General features: G+C 42.1%; 2 protein-coding genes across 6 annotated transcripts in view; one reads left to right on the top strand and one right to left on the bottom strand.

Moving 5' to 3' along the window:
- Positions 1-1,460, top strand: part of si:ch211-51h4.2 (uncharacterized) — a 57,171-nt gene extending 55,711 nt beyond the window's left edge. For all 3 annotated transcript variants that reach the window (XM_078946244.1, XM_078946245.1, XM_078946246.1), the window contains one exon: positions 46-1,460. In XM_078946244.1, coding sequence (XP_078802370.1) covers positions 46-256 — 211 coding nt within the window. In that variant the 3' untranslated portion in view covers positions 257-1,460. The remainder of the gene's footprint in view (positions 1-45) is intronic.
- A 618-nt stretch (positions 1,461-2,078) lies between these two features.
- Positions 2,079-25,997, bottom strand: part of tbl1xr1a (TBL1X/Y related 1a) — a 42,404-nt gene continuing 18,485 nt past the window's right edge. The window contains exons 2-17 of one of the 3 annotated variants that reach the window (XM_078946248.1): positions 23,175-23,225; positions 11,787-11,883; positions 11,502-11,690; positions 9,656-9,801; positions 9,348-9,573; positions 9,144-9,276; positions 8,924-9,065; positions 7,626-7,689; positions 7,187-7,284; positions 7,045-7,105; positions 6,849-6,970; positions 6,703-6,777; positions 6,323-6,450; positions 3,935-4,100; positions 3,745-3,846; positions 2,079-3,669 (exon numbers count right to left, since the gene is read on the bottom strand). In XM_078946248.1, the coding sequence (XP_078802374.1) occupies positions 3,643-3,669; positions 3,745-3,846; positions 3,935-4,100; positions 6,323-6,450; positions 6,703-6,777; positions 6,849-6,970; positions 7,045-7,105; positions 7,187-7,284; positions 7,626-7,689; positions 8,924-9,065; positions 9,144-9,276; positions 9,348-9,516 (1,287 nt within the window). In that variant the 5' untranslated portion in view covers positions 9,517-9,573; positions 9,656-9,801; positions 11,502-11,690; positions 11,787-11,883; positions 23,175-23,225 and the 3' untranslated portion in view covers positions 2,079-3,642. Of the gene's footprint in view, positions 3,670-3,744; positions 3,847-3,934; positions 4,101-6,322; positions 6,451-6,702; positions 6,778-6,848; positions 6,971-7,044; positions 7,106-7,186; positions 7,285-7,625; positions 7,690-8,923; positions 9,066-9,143; positions 9,277-9,347; positions 9,574-9,655; positions 9,823-11,501; positions 11,691-11,786; positions 11,884-23,174; positions 23,226-25,997 lie in introns of all 3 variants that reach the window. The other 2 variants (XM_004068169.5, XM_078946247.1) reach the window with 2 other exon arrangements.

Genomic DNA, 25,997 nt, shown 5'->3' with positions numbered 1-25,997 from the left:
CCTTAAATACCATCAGGATGTCTGTTTCTTTTCCGTGTCATCCAGACACCTCCCGATCCCTGTGCCGGTAGGAAACTGTACCTTCAGCTTCTCGTGGCTGCTGCCCACCTACTTCATGTTTGCAGTGATCTACGACGTCCTGCAGACGCTGGCAGAGGTGTTCCACTACTTCCCGTTCCACAGCCTGAGTGAGGAGACACGCCCACTGAACCTGACAGGGAGCGCCACTGCAGCTAATGGGACCGCGTCAGTCTGACCCGAGGCGACCGTTAAGCCATGATAGCCTCACCTCTGCAGCTAAAAAGCGTCGACTCTAAGGTGCGCACACATCTGGCTGGTGTGGACATCTGCAGGACAAACCAGGACGGAGCTTTTTTCCGCAGAACGTTAAAGTGCAAGCCCATCATTACATGAAAAGAGCAGAGGAGCAAGCGCAGCACTGAAGTCCACCTCAACGCACTCACCGGGAAACGTGGAGAGAAGTCCTCCAGTTTAGAGGAAAACACTGAGGATCAGAAGAGACTTCAGGAAATCCACACCACCGTGGATTTGGCGCAGTGAAGTGCCATACTGTAAACAACCAGCTAAGGTCAGACATGTTCTGTTCATGAGTGATCTAACCCTATTTCAAGAAGAGGTCCCCTTGAAAGATGAAACCAGGTGTCACTACATCAAAAAGGTTCATTCAATTAGACTCCTTGAGTTATATTGGCTCCGTAACCCTTGTGTTATCCTAGGCACTTTAACATTGGGAGTTGGGTCATCTAGACCCACTAGACAGTGCTCTGAACCTTTTTTCTTCAATGATTTGTGAACTTCACTAGTGTCCATGGATTACATGAAATCTTTCCACCTTTATCCACCTTTGGTAGGAAGAACACGTCAAAGTAAGGGTGGGGTCATCTAAGATAGCACAAGGGTTACCATTGGGAGTGGGGTCATCTAGACCCCACAAAACAGTGCGCTGAATTTTTTTCTTCAATGATTTGGGATCTTCACTGGTGTCCATGGATGGCAAACTAGTAAATTATAAATTCCTACTTCTAACTAGTAAAGTCTATTCTCGTGACTAACTTCTTAACTAGTCTGTTGTGACCTATAGGATTCAGATAAAAGATGGCTGACCTAAGAAGTGAAGGTAAAAGCTGGTTGAAGTCAAGGAAAGAGTTTTGATGCTAAGATGCTTCATGTTTTTGGCCTGCTAAAAAAAAAAGAGCTGCTATGGGAAAGGAAACTGCACAAAACCACACACCCTCCTGCCCGGGTTCTTCATGGATCACTAAGCACCTGTAAGTATGTAGCATGCGATTACCATGTTCATTTGTCAAAAGCATTTGTGAGAAGTGCAAAGAAAGGTACACACCCTTCTGATGCTGCATTAGAAAAGCTTTGGCTGTAAAAATGATTACTGCAAACTTGAATGTTTAAAAATCAATAAATCATGAGATTGTGGTGCTTTTCTGGAGAACTCTTATTTTTAGATCAGCTGTGCAGCGTTCTTGTGTCACGTAGGCCTGAAACACGCAGCAGGAATAGAGGGAGTCATGAAGAGGCAGATTTCCTGTGAAACCGGGCAGACGGCAAGCTGTTCAGAGCGCAATTCTTTTGGACTGATGCTTAGAATTTTTCTTTTTCAACTCCAGCACTGTTGTCGTCTCAGGAACTCATCATGGACGTCATCTGGCTGTGGAGGACACCACATGCCTGAAGGACGATTTAGACTGTTTCTATCATTGCAGAAGAAGTGGAAATGTTGGAGGAATGAAGTACAGGAGACACGGTTTTAAGAAACAACCCAGCAGATTGTGGTTTTGGAGTAAGCCTTGGTTCTTGTAGAGGAAAGACTGCATAGTTTCTAAAACGCCATCTGCAGGCAGCTGCTGAAATGGCAACACCAGAAGATGAAACTGCTGAAGGCGGTTGGCTCAGCTCTGGAGTTTCTTCGAGATGATTATCCAAAAGAGGGTTTTGAAAGATCAAATGCTGCTTTCTGAAGCTGGAAATACTCCTCTTGGTTTGAACATCATTTGGAATTCCATCATGTCCCCTCCCCCAAAGACAGACACAAAAATCAAGAGTTCTTATCAAAATAGACTTTATTCTGGACTTCAGTTCCACTGATCTGATTTGAACAAGGACAGTTGAACTGAGCTGCAGGGGAACTGAACCAAAAAAGGATGGGCTGGCGTCGATGGCCGGACGATGGGCTCAGCGTCTGCATTTTCTCGCATCTTTAGGCAGCTGCTCGGATCAGAAACCAGGCGGGACTCCAGGAGGAAATCAGGAAGTCTGAGGCCCGGCAGCAGAGATGTGGGAGAAATAATTTAAGAACATGTTTGGGGAGGGGGGGGGGCTGTTTTAGGCCAGGCTGAGCTAAAGCATGATTAGCTGATTTTGAAGTTCATAAGGATTCTGGAGAACCTGAAACCTGAACCTGCAGATGGGTCTTTGGTTCCTGTCAACGAGGTCCAACTCTGAGCAGAGTCAGCACCCCGAGCCCGAGGTCAGGTTTTCTACAGAACTGCTGCCGGCTCAGTGAAAACCCTCTTCCTGTTCCAGACTAAAACAAAGGTCAGGTCTGGCTCCACAGTAGCCCCCCCCAGCATTTGCATTATTAGATCTGCAAGACTTTATTTGTTCAATTGAAACCAATTGTTTTCACTGCTAAGGAAGGGGTCAGCAGAAACGGATTTAGTGGTGCTCCTGACCCCAACCCCACCCCGACCCCCACCCTGCAGGTGGGGACTGATTCGTTTGAAGACATTTAAAAAAAAAAAACTAATTTGACAGCTGTCATTAAATTTAAAGACATCGCACATAACATGCAGCGAGTGCGATGAAGATGAATAACTAGGGCGTGGGGGGAGGGGCCATGAAGATGCAACTCAATGGTTTCCGGTTTACTGAGAAGGGGTGGGGCTTGATATTCCGTCTGTGCCGTCTGTTGCTCAACCGCGCTGCAGCCTCTGCGCAGATTAAAAATGCTCTTAAAAATCTAGGGCTTCTCATAGAAAAATATTTACCGGGAACAAAGTCAGTGATCGCTGCACACCAACAGAGGGGAGGAAGAAATTCAGTTTTAAAGACAATATCTCACCTCAAGATGCTCCTCCCCCTGCACACGATGCAGGGTCTGTGCACGTGAGCGTGCGCAGGAGCAACCCCAGACTGTCCAGAACCACACAAGGGGGGGGATGGGCTCCGGAGCAAGGCGAGGCCCCCAGCCACACCACTTAGTTGTTGTTTATGTGTGTGTATTTCTGCCCCGCCCACAGCCCACCCAACCCCCCTAAAGATAAAAAATATAAAAAGGCTAGAGAGGGATCTGAAATTTAAAAAAACTAAGTGCCGTCCTGGAAATGGAAGTGTCCGCACAAAGACCCCCGTGTCTGCGATCTCGCCGATGAGCCCAAAACCGCATTTTGGTACTTCTTTTTTTTTCCAGCTGCCCCCACCACCCCCACCCGCATCTCTCTCAGAGTCTGCGTTTGAAAGGGGGCGCCACCATCCATGCCCCCACCTGTCCGTCCTGTTTCTGGGCCTGCTGCTTCCTGTGGGCGGGGCCGCAGTGGCGAGCGCAGGGACAGTCGTTGGCTATGTACACATTCATGGTCGGTCCATGGCTTCCACCAAACCGCAGGACTATTTCCGAAGATCTAACACACACACCTGCAGGAGAGACGCGCACACCTGTAGAGGGCGGAGACTGGCAAAAATGAGCACCAAGGACTGAAGCACACTCACAGATCCGTCCGACGCGCTGGCCCCCACTTTGTCCCCCGCAGCGTTCCAGCAAACCTCAAAGATGCCCCCTGTCCCTCTGTAACTGTGGACCAACGCCCCCGTCTGCGGGAAACACACACGTGTCAACAGATGCAGTTGGGGTTCTGCTCCGCCACCTGCAGAGCGCTCCCGCCAGGTCCAAACCCCTTACCTGGGTGTTCCAGATGTGCACACATTTGTCAAAGGAGCCGCTCGCCAGGTGGCGCCCGTCGGGGCTGAACGCCACGCTGTAGACAGGCTCCTGGTGTTTGGTCAGCGTGTGGATGCAGATGCCCCGGTCCACGTCCCAGAGCCGGACCGTGGAGTCGAAGGACGCGCTGTGGAGACGAGAGCTGCTGCATTAAACGGAGCGTCCAAACAAAACTTTGTGGTTAATGAGCAACTGTGAAGGCCATTTAGCTCGGCAAGTCACAGTTTCCCTTGTGCTATCTGTGGGGTCCAGATGACCCCACTCCCAACGGGTCATCTAGACCCCCACTAGACTGTGCGCTGAATACACTAAAAAAATGAAACAAGAAAAATGAAGAAAAAAAGACACCATAAAAAAAAGTTATGAACAAAGAAGCTTATTTGTCATCTTTTAACTCTTGTGCTATCCTAGGCACTTTAACATTGGGAGTTGGGTCATCTAGACCCACTAGACAGTGTGCTGAACCTTTTTCCTTCAATGATTTGTAATCTTCACTGGTGTCTGTGGATTACATGAAATCCTCTCCACCTTTATCCAACTTTGTCATGGTAAGGATAAGACGTCAATGTCAGGGTGGGGTCATCTGGACCCCACAAGAAAGCACAAGGGGTATGGTGCTAGAACAGCCAAGGTCAGGGGTTAAATCCCCACACTGGCCGTTCTCTCAACTTTGAGAAGCAGATTTGGATATGACGCTTTTTGAATAATAATTCATGTTGGGGTTAAGACAACTGCAAAAGGAATATTGGTGGAGGGTTTAGGTAAATCCTGAAAGATCCATCCAAAAAATAATCCAGAGAGATAATTCCTTCAGGTGTCACTGTTGTTGGGCAGTCATCTGTCAGAGGCAGTAAGCCAAACCTCATAATCCAAGCAGTGCGCGTAGTACGCATTCAGGCTGATGACAAAAAGGCTGGACGTCCAGAGAGACTTTGTTTTGTTACATAACATGCTTCAAAACACCATGATCACTAACTTAACCTAGGGACATGCTACAGTTTGATCTCACGGCGCCATTCCCTCAGGGGAAGAAGTCAAACATATTTCTCCTTGTTGTGGTGGGATGAATTGTTCCCTTGGAGGCACAGAAACCACCCCATGTTAGTTATCATGATCCCAATAGGAGAATTATTCAAATACTGGGGAGTCCCCAGCCACTGGTGTCAGACTGATGTCCCAAATGTCCCAGAAATCTGCAGACAGATCTTTGTCAAACCTGGGGGGTTGTACAGAAGTCAACTACTGGCCATTATCCACAAGATAATCGGACACAGCCTGTAAGCAGACCTAGAAAGACCACGCTTGGGGCCAATCTGAGTTTGGTTTCACTCTTCATATGGCTCAACTTGAGCAGAGCTTACTATGGGATGCCATCTCTATAGCTCTATGTTTGGACAATCAACTTTGGGAGAGAGGATTCTTTTATTTCGTTTCGTTGCGTTTCGTTGATGGCGAGCATGGAACTAGTGATCATCTCTAAAGCTACAGACACAACAGGCTCTCGTTAAATGAATTGTTCCCTTAGAGACACAGAGAACACAACCTTTAATGATCTTAAATGCTTTTAGCCCACAGTGTTCACACTGGACAAACAAGGGAGGAGCTTATTCTTCTTTTTTTTCTACTGTTTACTAGTGCATGCCTGCCACCTACAGTTGGAAGAGGCTTGGTGCAAAATGTCAACACGGTGCAAATGAATCTGGCTCCAGGCATTTTCTTTCCCATCTCTGATCAAATATCTTCTGACAGACTTGACGTCGTATAATTCTGTTTGGGCACAAACCGCAATTATTCCTTTCTCTTTCGTGATACATTTTTAAACGTTCGGTACTTCTGTCAATGGAAAAGGAGTCTCTGAGTCCCTGATTGGTCAAAGATGAACACGGTTTAACTTTCGACGTGCCATGAGTGGAAACTGATAACGAGCCTAAAAACTTGCATAGTGACGTGTGAATACCAGAGATTTGAACACAAAACCGGAACGCGCATTTACGCTGGTTTTCCGAGACTTTTCATTCAAAGTGATCACATGAAACTGCGTTTCCGAGGACAGCGTTAACTAAGGGGAAACTTAAACGAAAATAACCCAATTAGTTTTGAACGATTGACATGATTGACAGGATATTATATTACTTGCTGGTTTTACTGTTGTAGAAAAATCTAAATATTGAGCTGTTTAGAGGTAATATTTCTAAATCCAAGTTACTGCTCCAGATAATCTAATAACTCTTAATAACCCTTCCACCCCTGCTGTGTGGGCAGATCCACACTCTCACACCAACCTGTAGATGTTAGTAGAAATGCAAACACGCAAAACTGAAGTCCACACTCGCACGTCCTCACACCCACCTGGCGAGCATGAGGTTGGCACTAGGGTTGCTGGTTCCGGGCCCAGTGGGGCTCCACTTGATGGTGTAGATCTCCTTGCTGTGCGCCTGCAGGTCGTGCACACACAAGTCCTGCTTCATGCTCCAGATCTGCAGACCAAAACACAGACCAGCAGGTCAGCCCCTGAACTAACCCATCGCCACGTCACATGAACCTGACGCCCTCCCTAGAGCTCAGATCCGGCTTCAGACAGGTTTCGAGTATTGATGGGAATAAAAAGTGCTCTAGAGACACCTGTAAACACGCCGTGCTGATTTAGTTCATCACCAAGGCTCTAAACCGGTCCAATCAGAGAATTGGCCAGTTGCCACACTCCACTGCAGAGGTGTGATACTGCTCACCTTCAGCGTCATGTCATCCGAGCAGGAAGCTAACAGGTTCCCCGTGGGGTCCCACTTGATTGCATTGACTTCATTCTGCAGACAGAGGAGGATGAACATGAAGAACGGGGCTGTTGAATCCACAAAGGAGTCCCTCACACACTTACTGTGTGTCCCTGGAATGTCTTGATGGGCCGGTCCTGGCCCAGCTTGCAGACGTGGATGCACATGTCGGTGCTGCAGGAAGCGAAGGTGTTGTTGCTCTGCCAGTCCACGTCGAGCGCCGGAGCTGCGGGACACAGATGGGCGTGAGCCAGCGAGCTGGGCTGCATGTGCAGCGCTCGCGTGGACGTGTCACTGTACCTGAGTGGAAGGGGAACTGCTGCTTGGCCTCTCCTGTGTGCGCGTCCCAGATGATTGTTGTCTGTCAGGACAGAAGCAGTGCCTGTGAGACTGTTGAAGGAGCTGCGGCCGCTTTTTGTAGCCGCCACAGAAGGCGCATTACCTTATCTACTCCTGCACTCAGGATAAAGTTTCCTTTTTTGTTCCACTTCAGGGCGAAGATGGGTCCTTTGTGTTGACCAAGAGTGCTGGCCAGATTACCTGATGCACAAACACGAGATCAATATTCTTGTTTTTAGTTTTAGGATCCGTTTTGGAGTATAAATGTTTCATTTCTCTCATTTCTGTAGTTTATAGTGATTTAAGTTTTGTACATTTTTATGCTTTTGCTGATCATTTCTAGTAAATATTCCTTTCAGCGGATTTGACAATACTGCAGTTGCAACACATGGTGGCAGCATTGCTGCAGAAAATGAAGTCAGTTTGCAGCAGAGCTTGAACTATAGAGAGGCTCAGCATGAATAAGCAGCTGTCCCTCACAGTTGAACAGTTCCTAGGATTTGATTGTTTCCTAGAAAGTGTGGCAGAAAAAGCTTTCTCACCGTCTTTTGTCCATATTCTGGCAAATCCATCGTAGGAGCCGGTGGCCAGCAGTGTGCCCTCACTCTGCCAGAGACAAAGACAGAACTGGTCATTACAGCTTATTTTTGGTCACGCTTTGATATCATTCAGGGCCGATGACTGTCACCGTGGCAACTTGCTCAGATTTGAGGTCCCAGTTTCGTTCGCACTATGGAGCAAAGCAGCTGACGTGTAAAAAGAAGCTCAACAACAACTGAGACCCGCAACTGATAAAAAAAAACTCCTGTTCTGGTCCCTTCTCAGGGAATTGTGACCATCTGTTGACAGAACCAGTCCAGATCTGACAGCAGGAGCACATCCAGGACCAGAACTGATCCTAAAGGAGTTCGCCGAGCTTGGAGCAGAGAGAAACATGGACAAATATGGAGAAATTCCACTTTAACATCCCCAAAAACAAAAACACAACATGGGCATCACCTAAAGCACTATATGAAAGCTACAGCAGTGTGGACTGGGAGGGTTTCAAACACTAAACCGCCCTACGGGCTAAAGATGAAGACCTGGGATCATGTGACATGAATAGGAAACTTCCCTGTTATGTATCAATCCCACCCCCTTAAGCAATGTGCGTTCAAACGACCACTTTCAATGAATCGTCTATGTAAACGCGAGGATATGGTCAATGGCGTGTGTGCGTGTTTCAGGCTTCAAATTCAGACTGCTGCGTTAAGTCAGTTTTTCTATGAGGCACAAATCTGTGAAGCAGTGCAATGAAGATTGTTTTGAACAATTATAATAATTCAAAAGTAGAACATAAAATAAGTTTGGATTGGTGTTAAATTTCAAAATAAAATACTGAAAAGTTCATGGTTGAAACATTCTGTTAATGCATTTTCTTGTTCTTATGCAAAAAAACACCTTTCTGTAAGTTTTTGATGTACAAAATCAATTATTTCACATTATATTTAAACATTCCTGTTATATCATATTGTAGTTAAGGTCAGCGGCGGTGTGAAAACAGTTGTTTATAAAATAAAACTTCTTTTGAAAGCAAACTTTAAAAATGATTAAATAAGAAATGTTGAATTTTTATGCAGAATCAAATGAATTGATGAATTTGTTAGTTCTGACCATCACATGACCTCGAACCTCCACTGTCAGCTACTTGTGTAACAAACACACATAAACGCGCAAACACAGCTGGGGAAGATAAACACAGGTGATCAGAGCTAATATTTAGGAGAAACGACTGAAAAACTGGGTAGGAAATGTAAGTAGGTGTGTGTGTGTGTGTGAGAGCGTTTGTACGCATGCTCACATTCCAGTCTAGTGAGGTGACGTCCTTGTTGCTCGGGACATCCTGCCCTCCCTCCCGTATGCAGTGTCTCAGGACCAGCTGTGTGGAGCTGCTGGTGCTGTTCTCACTCAGGTTCCAGATCCGAGCGGTGGAGTCTCCGGACCTGTCGAGCGCACACGTGTGAACATGTCTTCATCTCTATGCTCGTGCGCTGCTGTTAAAGCAAATCAGTGGGACTCACCCCGATGCCAGCAGGTCGCTGACAGGGTTCCAGGCGCAGATGAAGACCTCGGACTCGTGGCCCCTCAGGACCATGGCCTTGTTTTGAGGGATTTCTACGTCCCCGTCCACTTCCATCAGGTCTGCGTGGTTATCTGAGGGCGGTAATGAGTCAAACGTGCGTCTAACTTCTGGCCCCGGGCTGTACTTGTCCTCTGCCACTCACTCGCTAAGGCGTGCGCTCCGTTCTCCTCTCCGTTGGCAGTGTTCTCTCCGTTCTTGGTGTTCCCAGTGATGCTGCCTCCTGCTGCTGATGCTGGTGCCGAGGCCGCCGCCTGCTGCTGGGCCATTTTGTCCCGATAAGCCTGCTGCCTCGTCTGAACGACATCCGGCATCACTGCGTCGATGAGGGACAACGACTCGATGGGCCGCCCGTCAAACAGCGTGCCGTCCTGCAGAGAAGAGGAGCTTGTGAGACGAAGAACGCCCAGAAGCTTGCAGGAGAGCTGCATTACTGGGACACCCGTTTCTCACCTCATTGATGCTGACTTCTGCTTCCACGTACTGCAGGCCCTTCTGAATGATGCTGATGAGGGCGGCGGGGGGCACAAGAGCGCCGTTGATGTTGGACTGACTGATGTGGCTCTCTATGCCAAAGGTAAAGGCCGAGTGGGAGAACCCTGCAGGCGAGCAGCGACATGCTGTGAAACAGTCCGTACAGGTTCACAGGCCAGCTTACCACAGCCCCCAAAAAAAATAACACAATGGGTGTTAAACACACATCACTGTATCACCACCATGAACATCCCGTCCTTTAATCCCTTGGTTTGTTCACAAAAACCTTTCTCGCTGACTCGGCCTGAAACTCTTCAATCTAATTTAGTCTTGTACAGTCAAACTTTATTTTAAAGTTTATTTTACAACACACACAGGTCAATATTTATGTTCCATTGGCATATTTTCAGAGGATTTACAGTCATCTATGATTGCTCTGCAACAAATTCTGAAGCAGTATGCGCACAAGCACACACACATCCCACAAACACACACACACAAGTTTAACCTAAAGTCAAGCCAAACTTTCCTTTCCGATTCTTTATTAGTAAGAAGCACTTAACGCTTGTATCTTAAAAAATTGAGGTTCGCTGATGAAATGAGTGAAAAGTTAACTGGGAAGCTGCTTAAAGACCCAGTTTGATGAAAATAGTGTTCTGTTGGTGTTTTTAACATGTTGTGGCACCTTTTGGATGATGGAGGAGATGTATAAAGCAAATTAAGATTAAAATAGCACTTCTAAGGATTTTTTTTCTCATACTGCTGAGGATCTAATGAAAATAAATGCAGTTTAAAAAAGATTGTCACTGTGATGTGGAACATATGTTGGGCTCCATGCTCCATTCTAAAAGATCCATGTACGTCTTTGTTTTCCTCCTTAGATAAGAATGACGGTACCGCGATTTAGCCGCAGCTTCAGCTGTATTTTGGAAAAGTCCCGCCCCTATAACTGTCTCCACCAATCATTCTTGGGGGCTTAATCACATGTCATCAGTCTGACCAATCAGAAGTGGTTAAAGTCGTCACTTCCTTGTCCCGATTTAGCTCGTGAAGTCGCTCAGTTCTAACAAATATACAACATAAAGCTTGTTTTTAACGTGTAGCTTTCCACAGAATCCGGTGTCAGACCGTGGAACAAGTGAACAAAACAATGAAGCTCTGAAAAGCGATCCCCCGCCGTTTTATGCACTACATCTCCCATGATGCATTGGGTTAAAGTGACGCAGCGCACAATGAGATCTGTTGTTAAACGTCTTAAAACCAACATTGTCTGTATGTGATAGTTTCAGTATTTTTTCGTAGAGTTTAACCCCCTGGCTTATTTCTATCTCTATTCTTGTTCTTCTGTTTGTTACAGATGTGTATTTGATATTTGCAGTTGTGTTTTTTATTGCATACCTAAAAGTACATCCTTGTAAAATGACATAATGTGCAATAAAGTTGATTTAAAATAAATAAATAAATAAAAGTCTTAAAACAACAACGAACACACCTCAAACTGTTTTTATCTTCTAACTTAACTTTTATTACATCTTTTAGAAAAAAAACAGCTGCAGCTTCCAGCTTTTCTACCAAAATTATCTCAAAAATGCATGTGAGATTGCGGACGGACTATGAGTTTCTCTTTTTTTTTTTTTTTGGATGCTGGTGTGCCGCGGGATTTTTTTCAAGTTTAAAGTGTGCCGTGGCTTAAGAAAGGTTGAAAAACACTGGTTTACACTCACACAAATATTTTCAAACTTCAGCATGATCTTATGCTTCTTTAGATTCACGCTGTGAGCTGGTTTTTCTACTTGTATTACACTACTTGCATTACAATATTTACTTCAATTCTTTTTCTTTGGTATGTGGGAAGAATTCACGCTACAGTGAACCAAACCAGAGTTCATCTGCATGTGTACTGGAGATCCTTGCTCTCCAGATGACCAGAAGACTCTTGTTTGGTCTGCACCAAAATCCAGATAAGTGTGAAAGCACTTTAAAGAGCATCATCAGGGGAAAGTAATGCTTTGGCCTTTTAAAACAGAATAAAAAGTTAAAAATTAAATTAAATCAAATAAGAAAATCACAAAAGACTCATCATGCATTGTCTGCTTTTCCTGCAACATACCTGACTCCTGTAGGTATCTGTAGACCAGAAAGTTGACCTCATCACTGCTAATGCTCATCTTTAATCCTGTTACACCATGAGGTCAGCACGCACACACCTAAACCACAGAGAGGAGGTCATGAGCAAAAACAAACATCATCAAAACATTGACAGACGCACAACATCATTATCACAGATCGAAACACACAGTAGGCAGCGCCGTGCCTGCTGTTAAAAAACCCACTCTGATTAGAAAAAAAGTTGCTGAAGAATTTTTTTCTGGTTATGGAGGACATTAAAAAATTGTTTATTTCTTTAGTCAAATTGTTGTGAATCAGGGGCAAACGAAAAAATGCTGTTTAAAAATGTGCTTTTTAAGCTACGGTGGCTGTCAAAGCGCCAGTCAAAATAACCATTCTTGCTCTCCTACCTTATTTGTTTAATGTTCTTGTTTAAATGTTTTCAAAATGTTCTTGCTAATCCTTCTTTATAATTTTTTTATATAAGTTATTTCAAGTAAAAAAATTGCCCAATTAGATGCTGCAATAAAAGTACGTGGTTCCCTCTGACCTCCTTATCCTGAGCCCGCTTTCCAGTGGTAGCGTTGTGGACTTTTATCAAGCTCGATCCTGATTGGTGAGAGTGGTTTCCATAGAAACAACGAATTAGACTGATTGGGACCGATCACCACTAACTGAAGTTGTCTGACTCCAGCATGGTGACATCAGTATCGTGAAAAAATGGAGACTGTATTGACTAAATTGTAGGCAAAAATGAGCCATTTTGGGTGACATCACACTCACTCGGTCCAGTTCTGTCAATGCAGGGCTCCAGACTGCGACCAATTGGTAGCATTTTGCGACCAAAATTTGAGAGTGTGCAACTAAATTTTACATCCAGTCGCACATGTGCTACCAGTAAATTTGCCTCCCCCACCCTTCGTATTTTTAATACATCAAACGTAGAAGGGGCACGTCAATGATCAATGAAATAATCAATGAGACGCGAGCGCACACACACGCAGGCAGACACACACTCGTGCACATATTCATGAAACGCGAGCACACTCTCGCGTGGTACCCGTCTGTGAGGCGGCACAGTCGGAAATTGGAGTTGTCCTTACAATTCAATTTAGTTTTAATATTCCTCTCTCCCTCAGTATGATCTGTGTTATTATATATTTTATGATTATTTTAATGTTTTGTAATGTATGTAGCCTTTTTTTAATCAATTGGTATTTTAAATTATTTTGATTGATCACTGAACTACAAAAACCATCAGGACACATGTCCCATAATGGATTGTTTTGTAGTCATCAGGGCAGCTTTCAGTCTACCCCTGTGCCGGTTCCAAGCCCGGTTTGAGAAGGTTGCGTCAGGAAGGGCATCCGGCGTAAAACATTGCCAAATTTACCATGCGACTTGTTCGCTGTGGCGACCCCTGATGGGAGAAGCCGAAAGAGGAAGAAGGAGGGCAGCTTTCAGTCAGTGCAGTACTAAATTTCCAGCTGTGTTCGGGTAGGTTTGACCCTTGCTCCCACCCCTTTCTTGTGATATTTTGTTTTGATTGACAGTTGATGTGTGGAGCAAAAACAAAAATATATGTCTCACACCAGGTGATCTGTGCAGCGTTATGTCCACCTGGGTGATCTCAAACACTCTTATTGCGCATCTTGGCTGCACTTATTTGTTGTCACCAACATACATTTCCATCTGTTTTCTTTACTTATTTGTACTGTCATGACAGCGATGCTTTTGTCAGTTTACCTTGTTGTTGCATCTTCAAAAGTGCAGAATAAAATGTGACACTGAATTAGAAACAGCACATTGTAATCTCTGCATCTATTATTAAAGAATTTATTAGTGATACAGTGGAAATTATTAGATTGGGTTAGCATGTTGATTTACGGTATGCGCCCCTAAATTTTCTGGTTGTGCCCCTAAAACTTTCAGTTGAGGGCCACTGTGCTCCTAGTGAAAAAAGTTAGTCTGGAGCCCTGCAATGGACATTATACATGATCAGATTATGAAGATCAAATGAATCCCATGCAGATCAACTTCAGATCAAGGCCCTTAGCTATGTTGGGTCTTTGTCCAGGTAGTTTATGAACAACACAAATAAATGTTATTCTTCAAATCCTGAATTTTTTTCTACCCTTTTTGTAGAGTAAAGAAAAAGTATGAAGCAAACCTAACAGCAACAATCAGCTCCTGTCGTTTATCTGATCAAATGTAAGGTTAATCACCTACATAAATGAGTGAAAGAGAACTGTACAGGAACTCAAGACCAACAAGGTGAAACAGAGAAGAGAAGGAGACCAGCTTTATCTAGCATCACAAAAGTATTTAACTTCATCAATACAGGGCTCCAGACTAACTTTTTTCACTAGGAGCACAGTGGCCCCTAACTGAAAATTTTAGGGGCGCAACCAGAAAATTTAGGGGCGCATACCGTAAATCAACATGCTAACCAAATCTACTAATTTCCACTGTATTACTAATAAATACTTTAATAATAGATGCAGAAATTACAATGTGCTGTTTCAAATTCAGTGTCACATTTTATTCTGCACTTTTGAAGATGCAACAAGAAGGTAAACTGACAGCACCATCGCTGTCATGACAGTACAAATAAGTAAAGAAAACGGATGGAAATTTATCTTTGTGACACCAAATAAGTGCAGCCAAGATGCACAATAAGTGTGTTTGAGATCACCCAGGTGAACTCAACGCTGCGCAGATCACTTGGTGTGTGACATATATTTTTGTTTTTGCTCCAACATCAACTGTCAATCATCACAAAAATATCGCGAGAAAGGGGTGGGAGCAAGGGGCAAACCTACCCGAACACAGCTGGAAACTGAACTGACTGAAAGCTGCCCTACAGACTACAAAACAATGCATTATGGGACATGTGTCCTGATGGTTTTTGTAGTGGAGTGATTAATTAAAATAATTTAAAATACCAATTCATTAAAAAAGGCTACATACATCACAAAACATTAAAATAATCATAACATATATAATAACACAGATCATACTGAGGGGGAGAAGAATATTAAAACTAAATTCAATGTTAAGGACAACTCCAATTTCCTGTTCTCCTTCAGTCTTGCTGCAGATTCGCTTTCATCTCACAGCCCCCCCGCCTGGTGTCCCCAACGATCCACGCGAGGTGCCGGTTCATCTCAAACACGTCTATCGTTGCATTTTCCCCACGTATTTTCAGTTTGTTTAAAACTAATGTTTTTGCTCGAGCGTGTTTAAAGTTCAAGCCCCGTTAGCTGTCACGCATGTAGGTGTGGGACATTTATTCTCCTCAGCTGACCCGACTCCCGCGGGAGCGGTGTGCTGCCGTAACGGCCGTGCATAAACCCTTTGATGCGCCGCCGTAACCAAAACCTAAACCTTTGTCCGGTTCTGTGCGGCCCAGAGAAAAGTTCAGCACGGACTGCATGTATTTGGAAAATTACGAGCGAATAAATACGTTATAAAGGAAAGTAAGGAACTCCTTAATGTGGTCCGGGGAGGGGAGGGGGGCTGTCAGGTTTCCTGCTTTCAAACCCTGTCATTGTCACGCCCCCAAGAGTCATATACCCCACTGTGATTGGTTGCTTTGTCAGCTCCGCGCACGACAATGAAAAAGTGTCATTCATACAAACTGGCGGGCTGCAGTAACATTAAACCTTCATATTAAGGCGGGGACCGCAAAATATCATCTTGGGGGCCGCAAATAGCTCGCGGGCCGCGAGTTTGAGACCCCTGCTGTACACTCTGGCACTGGTACACCAGCCGCAGGTCGGAAGAACGAATCAATAGTTCGCTTACCCATAGTTCAGACGCACATATCAGGTTGTGATATTTGTCTCAGTTTCCTTCCCACAGATGTTTACGCGCACTCGATTATCTCTAGGCCCCGCCCCCTCCACGCATTTTAGCCAATCACAGTGGCTTTCCCTATTCTTCTCACACGCAATGGCCGCCTCACAGACAGGTATCACGCGAGAGTGTACGTGCTCGCGTTTCATGAATATGTGCACGAGTGTGTGTGCCTGCCTGCGTGCGTGTGCGCTTGCGTCTCATTGATTATTTCAGTGATCATTGACGTGCCCCTTCCACGTTTAATGTATAAAAAATACGAAGGGTGGGGGAGGCAAATTTACTGGTCGCGCATGTGCGACTGGATGTAAAATTCGGTCGCACACTGTCAAATTTTGGTCGCAAAATGCGACCAATTGCTCGCAGTCTGGAGCCCTGCAATAACATCTTAACTTTCTCTTTCGTTATTTTCGGTGATGCAGAAACTCACAGATCCACAAACTTGTCTCCCAACAACACACATCCATTAACATGTTGACGCAAGTGATGAAGTACAGCCAACATACAGGCTAAGCTGCTGATTGACTGTGGGAACAACCGGATGATCAAGTCTGGGGCTTGAGTTGGAGTAGTGACAGGTAAACTCCATCACCTGAGATTAAACCTAGTGACCTGCAGTACTGCGTCATAGCTGACAGTCCTAATTAACCCTTTAACACCGGAGCTTCAGCTGCGGTGTTTACATACATTCATTCCACTACTGTAAGTCTTCAACCTTTTACGCAATTAACATAATAATAATAACATAATTCCAATGGATTCTGACGCGAAAAAAGGCAGCCATGCACTGATGTACAACACTTTACATTACTTATGTGTTGGGTGTTATGGGACGGTCGTGGTACAGACGTAGAGTGGTCAACCTATGATCAGAATATCGCACGTTCGGTTCCCACCAGGCGGCTGTCAAAGCCTGCTTGGACAAGACACTGAACTCCACATTGCCGCAGGTGGGTATAGGTTGGCGCTAGTGTTCGGCAGCAGAGCCGCATCAATGTGTAAATGTGTGTGCATGGGGCTGTGACTATAAAGCGCTTTGGGCTTTCTAAGAAAATAGTAAAGCGCTACACAAGTATATGTCATTTACCATTTACTATTTATGAAAAGCCGTTGTTCTCTGCGTCATAATCAGATGATTCATGTTGATCGCATAAACAGTCGAAGAGCTACAGTCTCATCTCCGGTGTTGAAGGTTTAAAAGAAACTTTGCAGCAGAGCGTGAGAAATACCTAATCAAGAATTAACTGTAATTCTTTGACCAAACCAAAGCTCATCTGATTTACCAAATCAATACAAAGATCAACCACCTTCAGCTGACATTGTTCAAAAGCAGGAGCCATTCTACAACATTTTCAAAATATTGTTTTAAGTGAGCAAAAGTGAGATCTTGTTTACACCTGAAAAACGAGGCCTTAAACAGACAACTACTTTCCCAAAGCTGGAATAATCATTAAATTATGCTTCAATTCATGACTGAAGAAGACTTCATTGAGATAGCACCCAAGCCAAAAAAAAAAAAATGTCATAAAATCATAAAATAAACAACTATTCCGGAATCTGCCTGATGAGGGATAGGGGTGTGCCAAAATATCGATATGGTGATATATCATGATATTTAGTCCCGTGATTGATTCTCGATGCGTTTTCATCAAGTATCGACCTTTTATTTACGTTTGAAGACAGTGTAAAAACGTTATATTAATAATCCTTTGGGGGATGGATGGATGAAGAAGAATATACATTCAAAACGAAAATGGCGGATGGGAAAAACAAGGAGAATAGCGAGAGGAGCAAGTTAAACGACGCGCCGGCAGCATTGAAGCTATCACCCGGAGTTGTGTGAGAAAGCCGTGGCTGTTGCTGGCCTGAAGCCGACACAGGCGTGGATACATTTTTCCAGGTGAAGCTACCACCGTCTTCTGCGAGAGCAGGAAAAATAACAAACGGGATTGCTGTTTGAATGCACAAGGGGCTCCGTCCCTACAGCGAGGTGGAGAACGAGGGAGTTCAGTTTTTATTGAATGCATTAGAGCCACGCTTTGACATTCCCTCTCAGAAATCCTGAAATAATGATCCCTGCACTGTACGCCCAGACCAGAGCTATGGTTGAGATGGAAACAGCAGAAAGAGTGGCATCCCTGCCCTAAGACCCCCCTTCTCCTCAAAGCAGGGGTAGACGAGCGGAGTGTTGACGCTTGTATATGACTTATTCATTTTTTATTTTGTTTACAGCAATTTTGTACTAAATAATGGCACTGGTTTTCATGTTCACTATTGTTTAAATCAAATTTTACAGATATTTTCAAATGAAAATTGTCATTGTTTGTCAAAGACAGAGTATTACTGATTTCAGCAATGTTACACAAAGTCTGTTATTCATTACAGCAAATAGGACACAAGTTGTTTATCATCATTGTGAATAAAAACAAAAAAATAAATGGGGAAATATTTTCCAAAAAACTGTTTTTCAAGTTCTTCTTTCTTAAAGTTTTATATATCATGAGTCGTTAGAGACGATATATAGTGATTATCACATTATCACCATGTCGTGATAGTATCATTATCGTGAGCAATGTATCACAAATCGTATCGTATCGTGAGGTACCCAGTGATTCCCAGCCCTAATGAGGGCAGACTTTAGACAGTATTTGTGGAAAACCAGAAACCTCAATCTATCTAAACAAAGCAAGTGTATAGAATATTTGGTGTTTTGCAGCTATAAAAAAAGCTGAAAATAGTCAAGTAAATTTGGAATGATCACATCACTAAGAATTATAAATTTTCAACAAATTTCAGAACCAGGGCTCTCATCTTACTTTGAAACAAAGATTTAGCATCCAATCATGAACATTTCTTTGATGTCCTGAAAAATGTCAAACAAGTAAAACGTAGACCAGAGAGTTTGGTTTAATTGGGATATTACCTCCTAATCTTTCACCTAAAGGGAATTTTTCTATCTGTTGTTGCCTACTACTTTCTCCAGTAACCTTTTGATCTAATATGATTTTTACTTATTTGGCTGTTGTTGAAATACAGTTAGGACAGCTTGGTCTTGTTGGAATCATGTAAAGGATTATAGCAACCATAATCGATAAGGTTTGCTAAAATGGTTTTCTGACATTAGGGTTGCGCTTTATTAACAGATTTTATCATCGTTGCTTGTATTGTTTTAAAATAGAAATCTACAAATATCTTCTCAAATAAACTAAATGGAGAGGTAGCGTAGCATTCATATGCATGTCATATTGAAAGAACTGTTAAGAACAGACATAAACCAACATCTATGAATGTCTAGTTGTTAGCCTCTTTCTGGACCAGCCATTCATGAGTAAAAGCATTCCAACAATAAAGGGCTTATCTCTTACGGTTTACATAGCACACATGGGTGTGATTACATGGCAACTTGGATTCTGAGGGAAGCCTGGTTTTGAGACAATGACTAATCAGGATTTCTAAAAGCCTAGAGTACCAGAAACAGCACAGATGAGATTTAGGGGCTATCAATGCCAAACACTTTTTTTATTGGCTGCACCAACAAAAATATGAAAAAGGTTATAAAACTAAACATCTGGTAAAAGACAACACTGGCAGAGTTCAACCCTCACCAGAAACAAATCTGAGTGAAGGTCTGCTCAGATTATCAAACTCCTGCTCAGTTAGGGTGGGAATTTAACCCTTAAAATTACCAGTGATGTTGGCAGTGCAACGCTGCTTTTGTCAGTTTCCAAATTCGCTGAAATTTATTGTGCAAACAGTTAAAGAGTTACAGTAGTTGTAAGACGAAAACTAGAGCTAAAGCTCTGATGTTACCGGGTTAATGCACCCCAACAGGAACCCATAGTTCCAAAGCTACCACTACAAGGGAAACCTAGCGGTACCCAGAAAACATAAAGTATTGCTTCCATGACACATGGCATAGAATGCTTTAAACACAAATTGGTCACTAAACAGATGTGATTTGTTGTTTAACACACAATCTAGATATTCATCTTTTATAGCACATGTGTCAAACTCAAGGCCCGCTTGGCCAAATGTGGCCCGCCATGTCATTTTATGTGGCTCGCGAGAGCATAAAAGTTTTTAATTTCTTAAAATAAAAAATTTAAAAATTGTGTGTAATTATTCATATCTAGGGGGAATCAGACTTGAAATATCGGATTGGGCAACTATACACTTTAACACTGTCCATATAACCTAACCTGACAGAATCAAATTTAAAAGGATTTATGCTAGAGTAACAAGCAAACATATGTTTTCTATGCAACTGTAATTGTCCCTTTAAAAATTTACGATAAATAAATAAGTGAGTTATATAACATAAAGGAGTAGTTACATTTATTTTTCATTACATTTAGTTACATGTATAAGTTATATCTGGCCCTTTCAGGACAGCCACTATGCTGATGTGGCCCTTGGTGAAAATTATTTTGACACCCCTGTTTTATAGGGACCAACAAATAACACAGATAAAGGCCCGTTCACACCGGGACGAATTTCGCCGGCGATTTTCGCCGACGTTTAACGCCTCGTGACTAAACAAAGGGCACCAATGTGAGTGTGCACACCGACGCGAAAAAAACGCCATGCGTCAAAGCGTCAAATAAAAAACGCCTCGGGTTCGTTTTTTTTTTTTCGACGCGTTGCGTCGAAATCTATTCGACTTATGAGAATGCCGCTTTTGCACACGTGTCTGGAGCTTCTGAAGTTACAGTAAAACACAACTTGGGGGCGCTCAAACACAAAACTGCCTTGCTGAGCACACATACCAGCGAAGAAGATAGACGTCAAGTAGCGTCTACACTGCCGCGAAGAAATAATGACGGACATTCTAAAATATCCCCGAACCAAGCACCAGTTGGAGCTACTGGTGCTTGAAATATTCATGTTTTCTTTTTATTATTCTGACTAGCGCGTAAATACTTGCTCTCTTCTTCTTAGTGAAAAGCGACTTTAAGAAGCCTAAAGTTGCGCAGCGCCACCTTGTGTACAGGAGTATTTCTGTTTACATTAAGCGCCATCTAATGTCAGGGAATGAAATTGCATGTTCGCTCAGCTCATCGTCAGCGAAAATCGCCTGGGTATGAACACAAAAAACGTGGCGAAAAACGCTGGCGAATAATGCCTGGCGAATATTCGTCCCGGTGTGTACGGGCCTTAAGACTAAAGCACTTGTGGAAGTAAATAGTAAACAGAATTAGTGAGGCTAAAACAATGGTTCGACAAAAATAAACTCTCGCTCAATGTTAACAAAACAAAATGAAAATCATGATTTTTGGAAATTTTCATATTACTGCAGATTTAGAAATAAAAATTCTTATTGATAATCATATTTTGGAAAGAGTGACGGAAATTAAGTTCCTTGGAAAAATTATGGACGACAAAATAAGCTGGAAACCACAAATAATGCAAGTCAGAGATAAACTTGCTATAAGCATTGTATTGTTGGGAAAAACGTGTCATACACTCACTCACAAAGCACGTCGTCTACTAATATATTCATCCATAATACTACCATATTTACAGTACAGTGTAGAAGTTTGGGGAAATACTTATGAAACTAACCTACAGTGTTTGTATATCTTACAAAAAAGCCATTTGAATTATTCATGGTGTGGATTATGGGACACATACAACAAACGCACTATTTTTAAAATCAGGTTTATTGAAATTATGGGAACTAGTGAAACTTAAAACGACTCTCATCATGAATAAAGCCAGAAACAACTTACTTTCAGTAAACATACAACAAATGGACAGAGATGGGAGGTACAATTTAAGAAATCAGCTGAACTTTTTAAAAGCGGAGCATTCCTACTACAAAAAAAAAAGGCAGGGCTCGACATAGCCATTTGTCCGCTGGCCCGGTCCTGTTTTTCGAGCAGTACGGACCACAAGACTTTATTTTTTACTTGTCCGCTCGGGCCACTAAAATATCTAACAATTAATACATTTTTCACCTTTTACAATAAAGTATATTTTGCGAAAACGTGTAGATTTACCTCGTCTTTATAATTCACTTTTTCTGCTAGTCCTGTGTTCAGACTTCAAGGGTTTCTATGGGAAACCTTTTATCACTCTTCTCCTCCTCTCCCGCCTGCGCGCGCGGCTGTCACTGCCGAGCACCACGCGGCACGCGCTCACTCAATTTTTTTTTCAAACTTTATTGAATGTAACAATTCAATACTAAACAATGTTAAACAGCAACAACGAAGGAACAAGCCAGTGGGTTATTATTACATTTTAGGCAGATATATTTAAACTGACACACATATAAGCGCCCCCTGGTGTTTTTTCACCGCGATGATCATAAATCCAACACCGTCACTGAAGAGAGACTGAAGCATGTCAGAGATGTGGAAGACATGGCAGGAATAGATAGGAATATGTTAGATGGAGTGACGGGTGGAATTAGTACTATGGGACAGCAAGATATTTAATGAATGCATTGAAGATGAAACTGTATGCACTAAGCTTTAAGCTGAATGTCAAAGAATCAAAGGCAACTCAAAATACCTGAATCTCAGACTCAAATGGAGTATAAGGTCAAACTACTTAATTTTGTTTTTCTTTACAACACTGTAAGCAGTAAGTATTTCTAGTTAGCTGAATGATCTCAGTAATTTAATTGTATTTAATTTTTCAATTATTTAATTTAATTAGGTAACTAAAGTAACTAAAAAGTAAATGTAACTTTGCAACAGTAACAAAAAGCAGAACCTTAAGGCAGTCGGGGCAAAAAAGTCAATAAAACTTCTTAACTATTGATTAGGAACAAATGTGAAATAGCAGTGATTAGAAGCAGCATGAAAACTTCTTAACTAGTGTTAACTACTACACTGCAGCGCTCTCTTCAAAACATCTGAAACAGACTAGAGGAGATTTAAGTTTGATATGCTCTATTTTTAGTCATTGAAAAGTGTATAAATGAGTGCTAGATGTCACCAGAATGCACCAAATTGCACCATATTAAAATTTTCCGGGGGGGCATGCCCCCGGACCCCCCTAAAGTTGCAAGCACCTGCGGAGCGGCGGGTCTCGCTGTGCGCGTTGTCGGGCCAGTAACTTTCAAAAACTACTGGCCCTGTGGGCCAGTGCAAATTTCTGGGCTATGTCAACCCCTGAAAGGTGCTTATCAATCTGTCATATGGATTTATGGAACGGACTGGATTAAGGTTTAAAACAAAGCAAAAGTTTACATGCATTTAATAAAAAACTACAAGATGTCACTGATGGAACCTTAGAAGGCCAAAAATGATGTAATGTAAATGTGTAACATGGACAAAACTGTAAATAGAAATACGCAGATCATCAGGTGTTGTAAAAAAAAAAAAAGGGATGGGATCACACAAGATTTCTCTTCAACCCACTCCTATTCAAGCACACTGTCTTGTTTAATCTGTCTTATTAAACTCTTGTGTTTAGTGTGTTTGAAATAAAGAAAATTTAATTGAATTGAAGTGCAGGATTTTTAACTGAACAGCATGAAACGTCTGAGGCCCCAAAGGAGGTGTGCTCTGTGCTCGTGACTCACCACAGCTGTAGCAGTACGTTCAGTCAGGCCTCAGAGCAGTGAACTCCAAACCTGCAAGATAAAAACAGCCATTCAATCAAATCAGTGTCACAAACAACTAAACACCAAGAATACAACATCAAAGAAAAAGAGTCTACACAGAATATCTGTATATGTTTTAAATCATCATCCAAAGAAACATTTTCATCTTTTGATCTATTGTAAAAGCGTTCACAGTGGTCATTTACCTGTAGTTATGATTATGCTGCTTTAGCCAAAATCTAAAAGCCTGTTGTTTTCTACGACATAGTTTCTGCAAAGCGGCAGCAGTCCATTAGAAATTCACCTCCAAGTAAGCCCACGTCCTCAACCCATCACCAATCTGTTTATAATCTCTCCCACTAGCTTACAGCCCCTCAAAACCCCAAGCTACCATAGCCAGTGCTACAAAAACGCGACTAGTTTTGGAGCTATCCATCCCTACAGTTTAGAGCCAGATGCCAGCTCAGACGAGGAAAACGAAGACGTACATGGAAATAGTCGCGTATAAGTGGATGCATCAGAATGGAGCAGAGCAGGGAGATTGTGGCATAACAATCACAAGCTTTTTAAACTGCCTTTTTTGTCTGCTCCTAATCAAAATAAAATACTCAGAAACGCAAATTTTAAGATTAACTTTATGTTTTCTTTGATCTTTTTAGATTCACAGGAACATGTTAAAAACACAGAAAACACAATTTTCATCCAAGCAGGTCTTTAATGTGCATTTCTATAACTACAAGAGACGGGGAAAAAACCACAAACTAATGCTAACAAGCGATGCAGAATAATTAAAATAGTTTTATTTAAACTGATAATTCCTGTGAATTTCATCATGAATAGCTTTATCTTGTTAACCAAATGTGAAATCAGCTGGATTTCTGAGTACCAGATGACTGAACTTTAATATGAAGAATATGAATATGAGGTACACTCAAATGTTTTTTTTTGTTACTACATATAAAATAAATGCAAACTGTTAAATACACTGTTTTCTGAGGCCAACCATCCTGCATTTATCGATCTAAATACACAAATTTGTTAAAAAGTAGGGCTGCACGATATGAGGAAAATATTGATCCAATATTACTGATCAATAGTGTTGGGTATCGTTAAGTTTCTAACGGTACTACTACTCTTATTGATACTGCTTATCAATCCAGTATTTTAATGATACTCTTATCAATACTTTTTGAGGACGAAAAATAATTAAATAACAAGTTAAGAAACATAAAGTGTTTTATTTCCTCATTATGCAACAACATTGTTCTTTTTAAAAAACATTTTACTTAATACATTTTTCCAACTTGAAAAGTAAAATACATGAAAAAAAAAGTTATTTAAAGAAAACTAAACAGCAATGTTTTGACATATTGCTGTCATGATGTAAATATAAAACAAATAAAATAAACTGTTACACTCTAAAATAAAATACAGTTACATAGGGCAACATGGTGGAGTATGCAGGTAGATTACAAAAAAGCTGCACGTTCCTCATATTTTTTTTAAGTTCTCCATATTGTGCGTGATTTGAACTATAATAAACACATTCATTTTTGCTAATAATGTGCTTTTTCTGCGAGTCCTGTGTTCAAACTTTAAGGGCTTTTGGGGGAATTTCCATTGTATTCATTTCCACTATAAGATGCGTCCATTCTTGCATTCTAATTAAAAATACCCCCCCCCTTACGATATCATCATCCATCCCGATGGTTTACTGCAAACATCGTCAACTGCCAATTTAAGGGACATCGCCCAACCCTACTATATAGTTAGTTCATTAGTGCATTAGTTAGTAGTTAGTAGTTAGTAGTTAGTTGTTATTTGCGATGCGGCCACCGGGGGATTTTGTGTTCGGCGGCGGGGAGGTTGCGGGGTGCGGGTGACCGCGACTCCTGCTTCTTCAACAGCAGAAATCAAAAATCCCACACCATCACAGCTCTTGTGGGACACAAAAAAAATGCGACTTCTCCAGTACCGATAGTAGAACCGTTGAGGTCAGATCTTATGGATACTGCGGTCTTTGAAGAATGTTGCCCCGGGGCTCGTTCAATACCGGGGCTCGGTACCCATCCCTACTGATCAAAATTGCGATAATGATAAAACTTGCGATGCATGAACAAATAGCAAAACAACCAAAAACATAATTTCCATTTCACTGCAACAGTTTCATTTAAATAAAGGTTAACCCTCGTCTACATAGGAGGCTAACATCTAACATAGAAGGGCTCCATCCAATTGGTCAACAACTTGGAGGCGTCCATCCAAGTTTGAGATTGTGTTAGCACATTTAAGGTTACCATTTATTGTAATTTTTGCCAACTTTTGCGATATGCTTATTGCACAGCTTGATATTGCGATGATAAATTTACGATTTATCTTACAGGCCTGACAAAAAGTCTGCCAAATTTGATACATTACTGCCACAAATCCAAAACATAAACTGGGGTTGGGTCGCTGTCTCACTCTCAACTCTAATTATGTTTTGGTAAGTTCCAAATGGAGTTTTGATTTATCTTTACATAAAGATTTTTTTTATTTAATTTGATTTTGATTTATTGATTTATTTTAAGCATTGTAGTCAAAGCAATAAAGAAATTACACATTTATCAAACTCATTACAGAAATGTTGAAATGCATAGTTTAAAAAGACAAAAAATAAAAAAAAAACAAAAAAGTCATTTAAATCACATTTGCCTAATTAAATATAGAGATAAACAACTAAAGTTAAGTAGAGCTTGATTTGTTACTTGAAAAGGAGTGGGAAGAAGCAAACTTATATAATCCCACCCCTACAAAATATAT

This window comes from Oryzias latipes, chromosome 4 (genome assembly GCF_053564925.1).
Source record: "Oryzias latipes strain Hd-rR chromosome 4, Olatipes_Hd-rR_3.1".
Classification (NCBI taxonomy): domain Eukaryota; kingdom Metazoa; phylum Chordata; class Actinopteri; order Beloniformes; family Adrianichthyidae; genus Oryzias; species Oryzias latipes.
The sequence above is the reverse complement of the archived record's forward strand: the minus strand, read 5'-3'. Positions and strand labels throughout refer to the sequence as shown.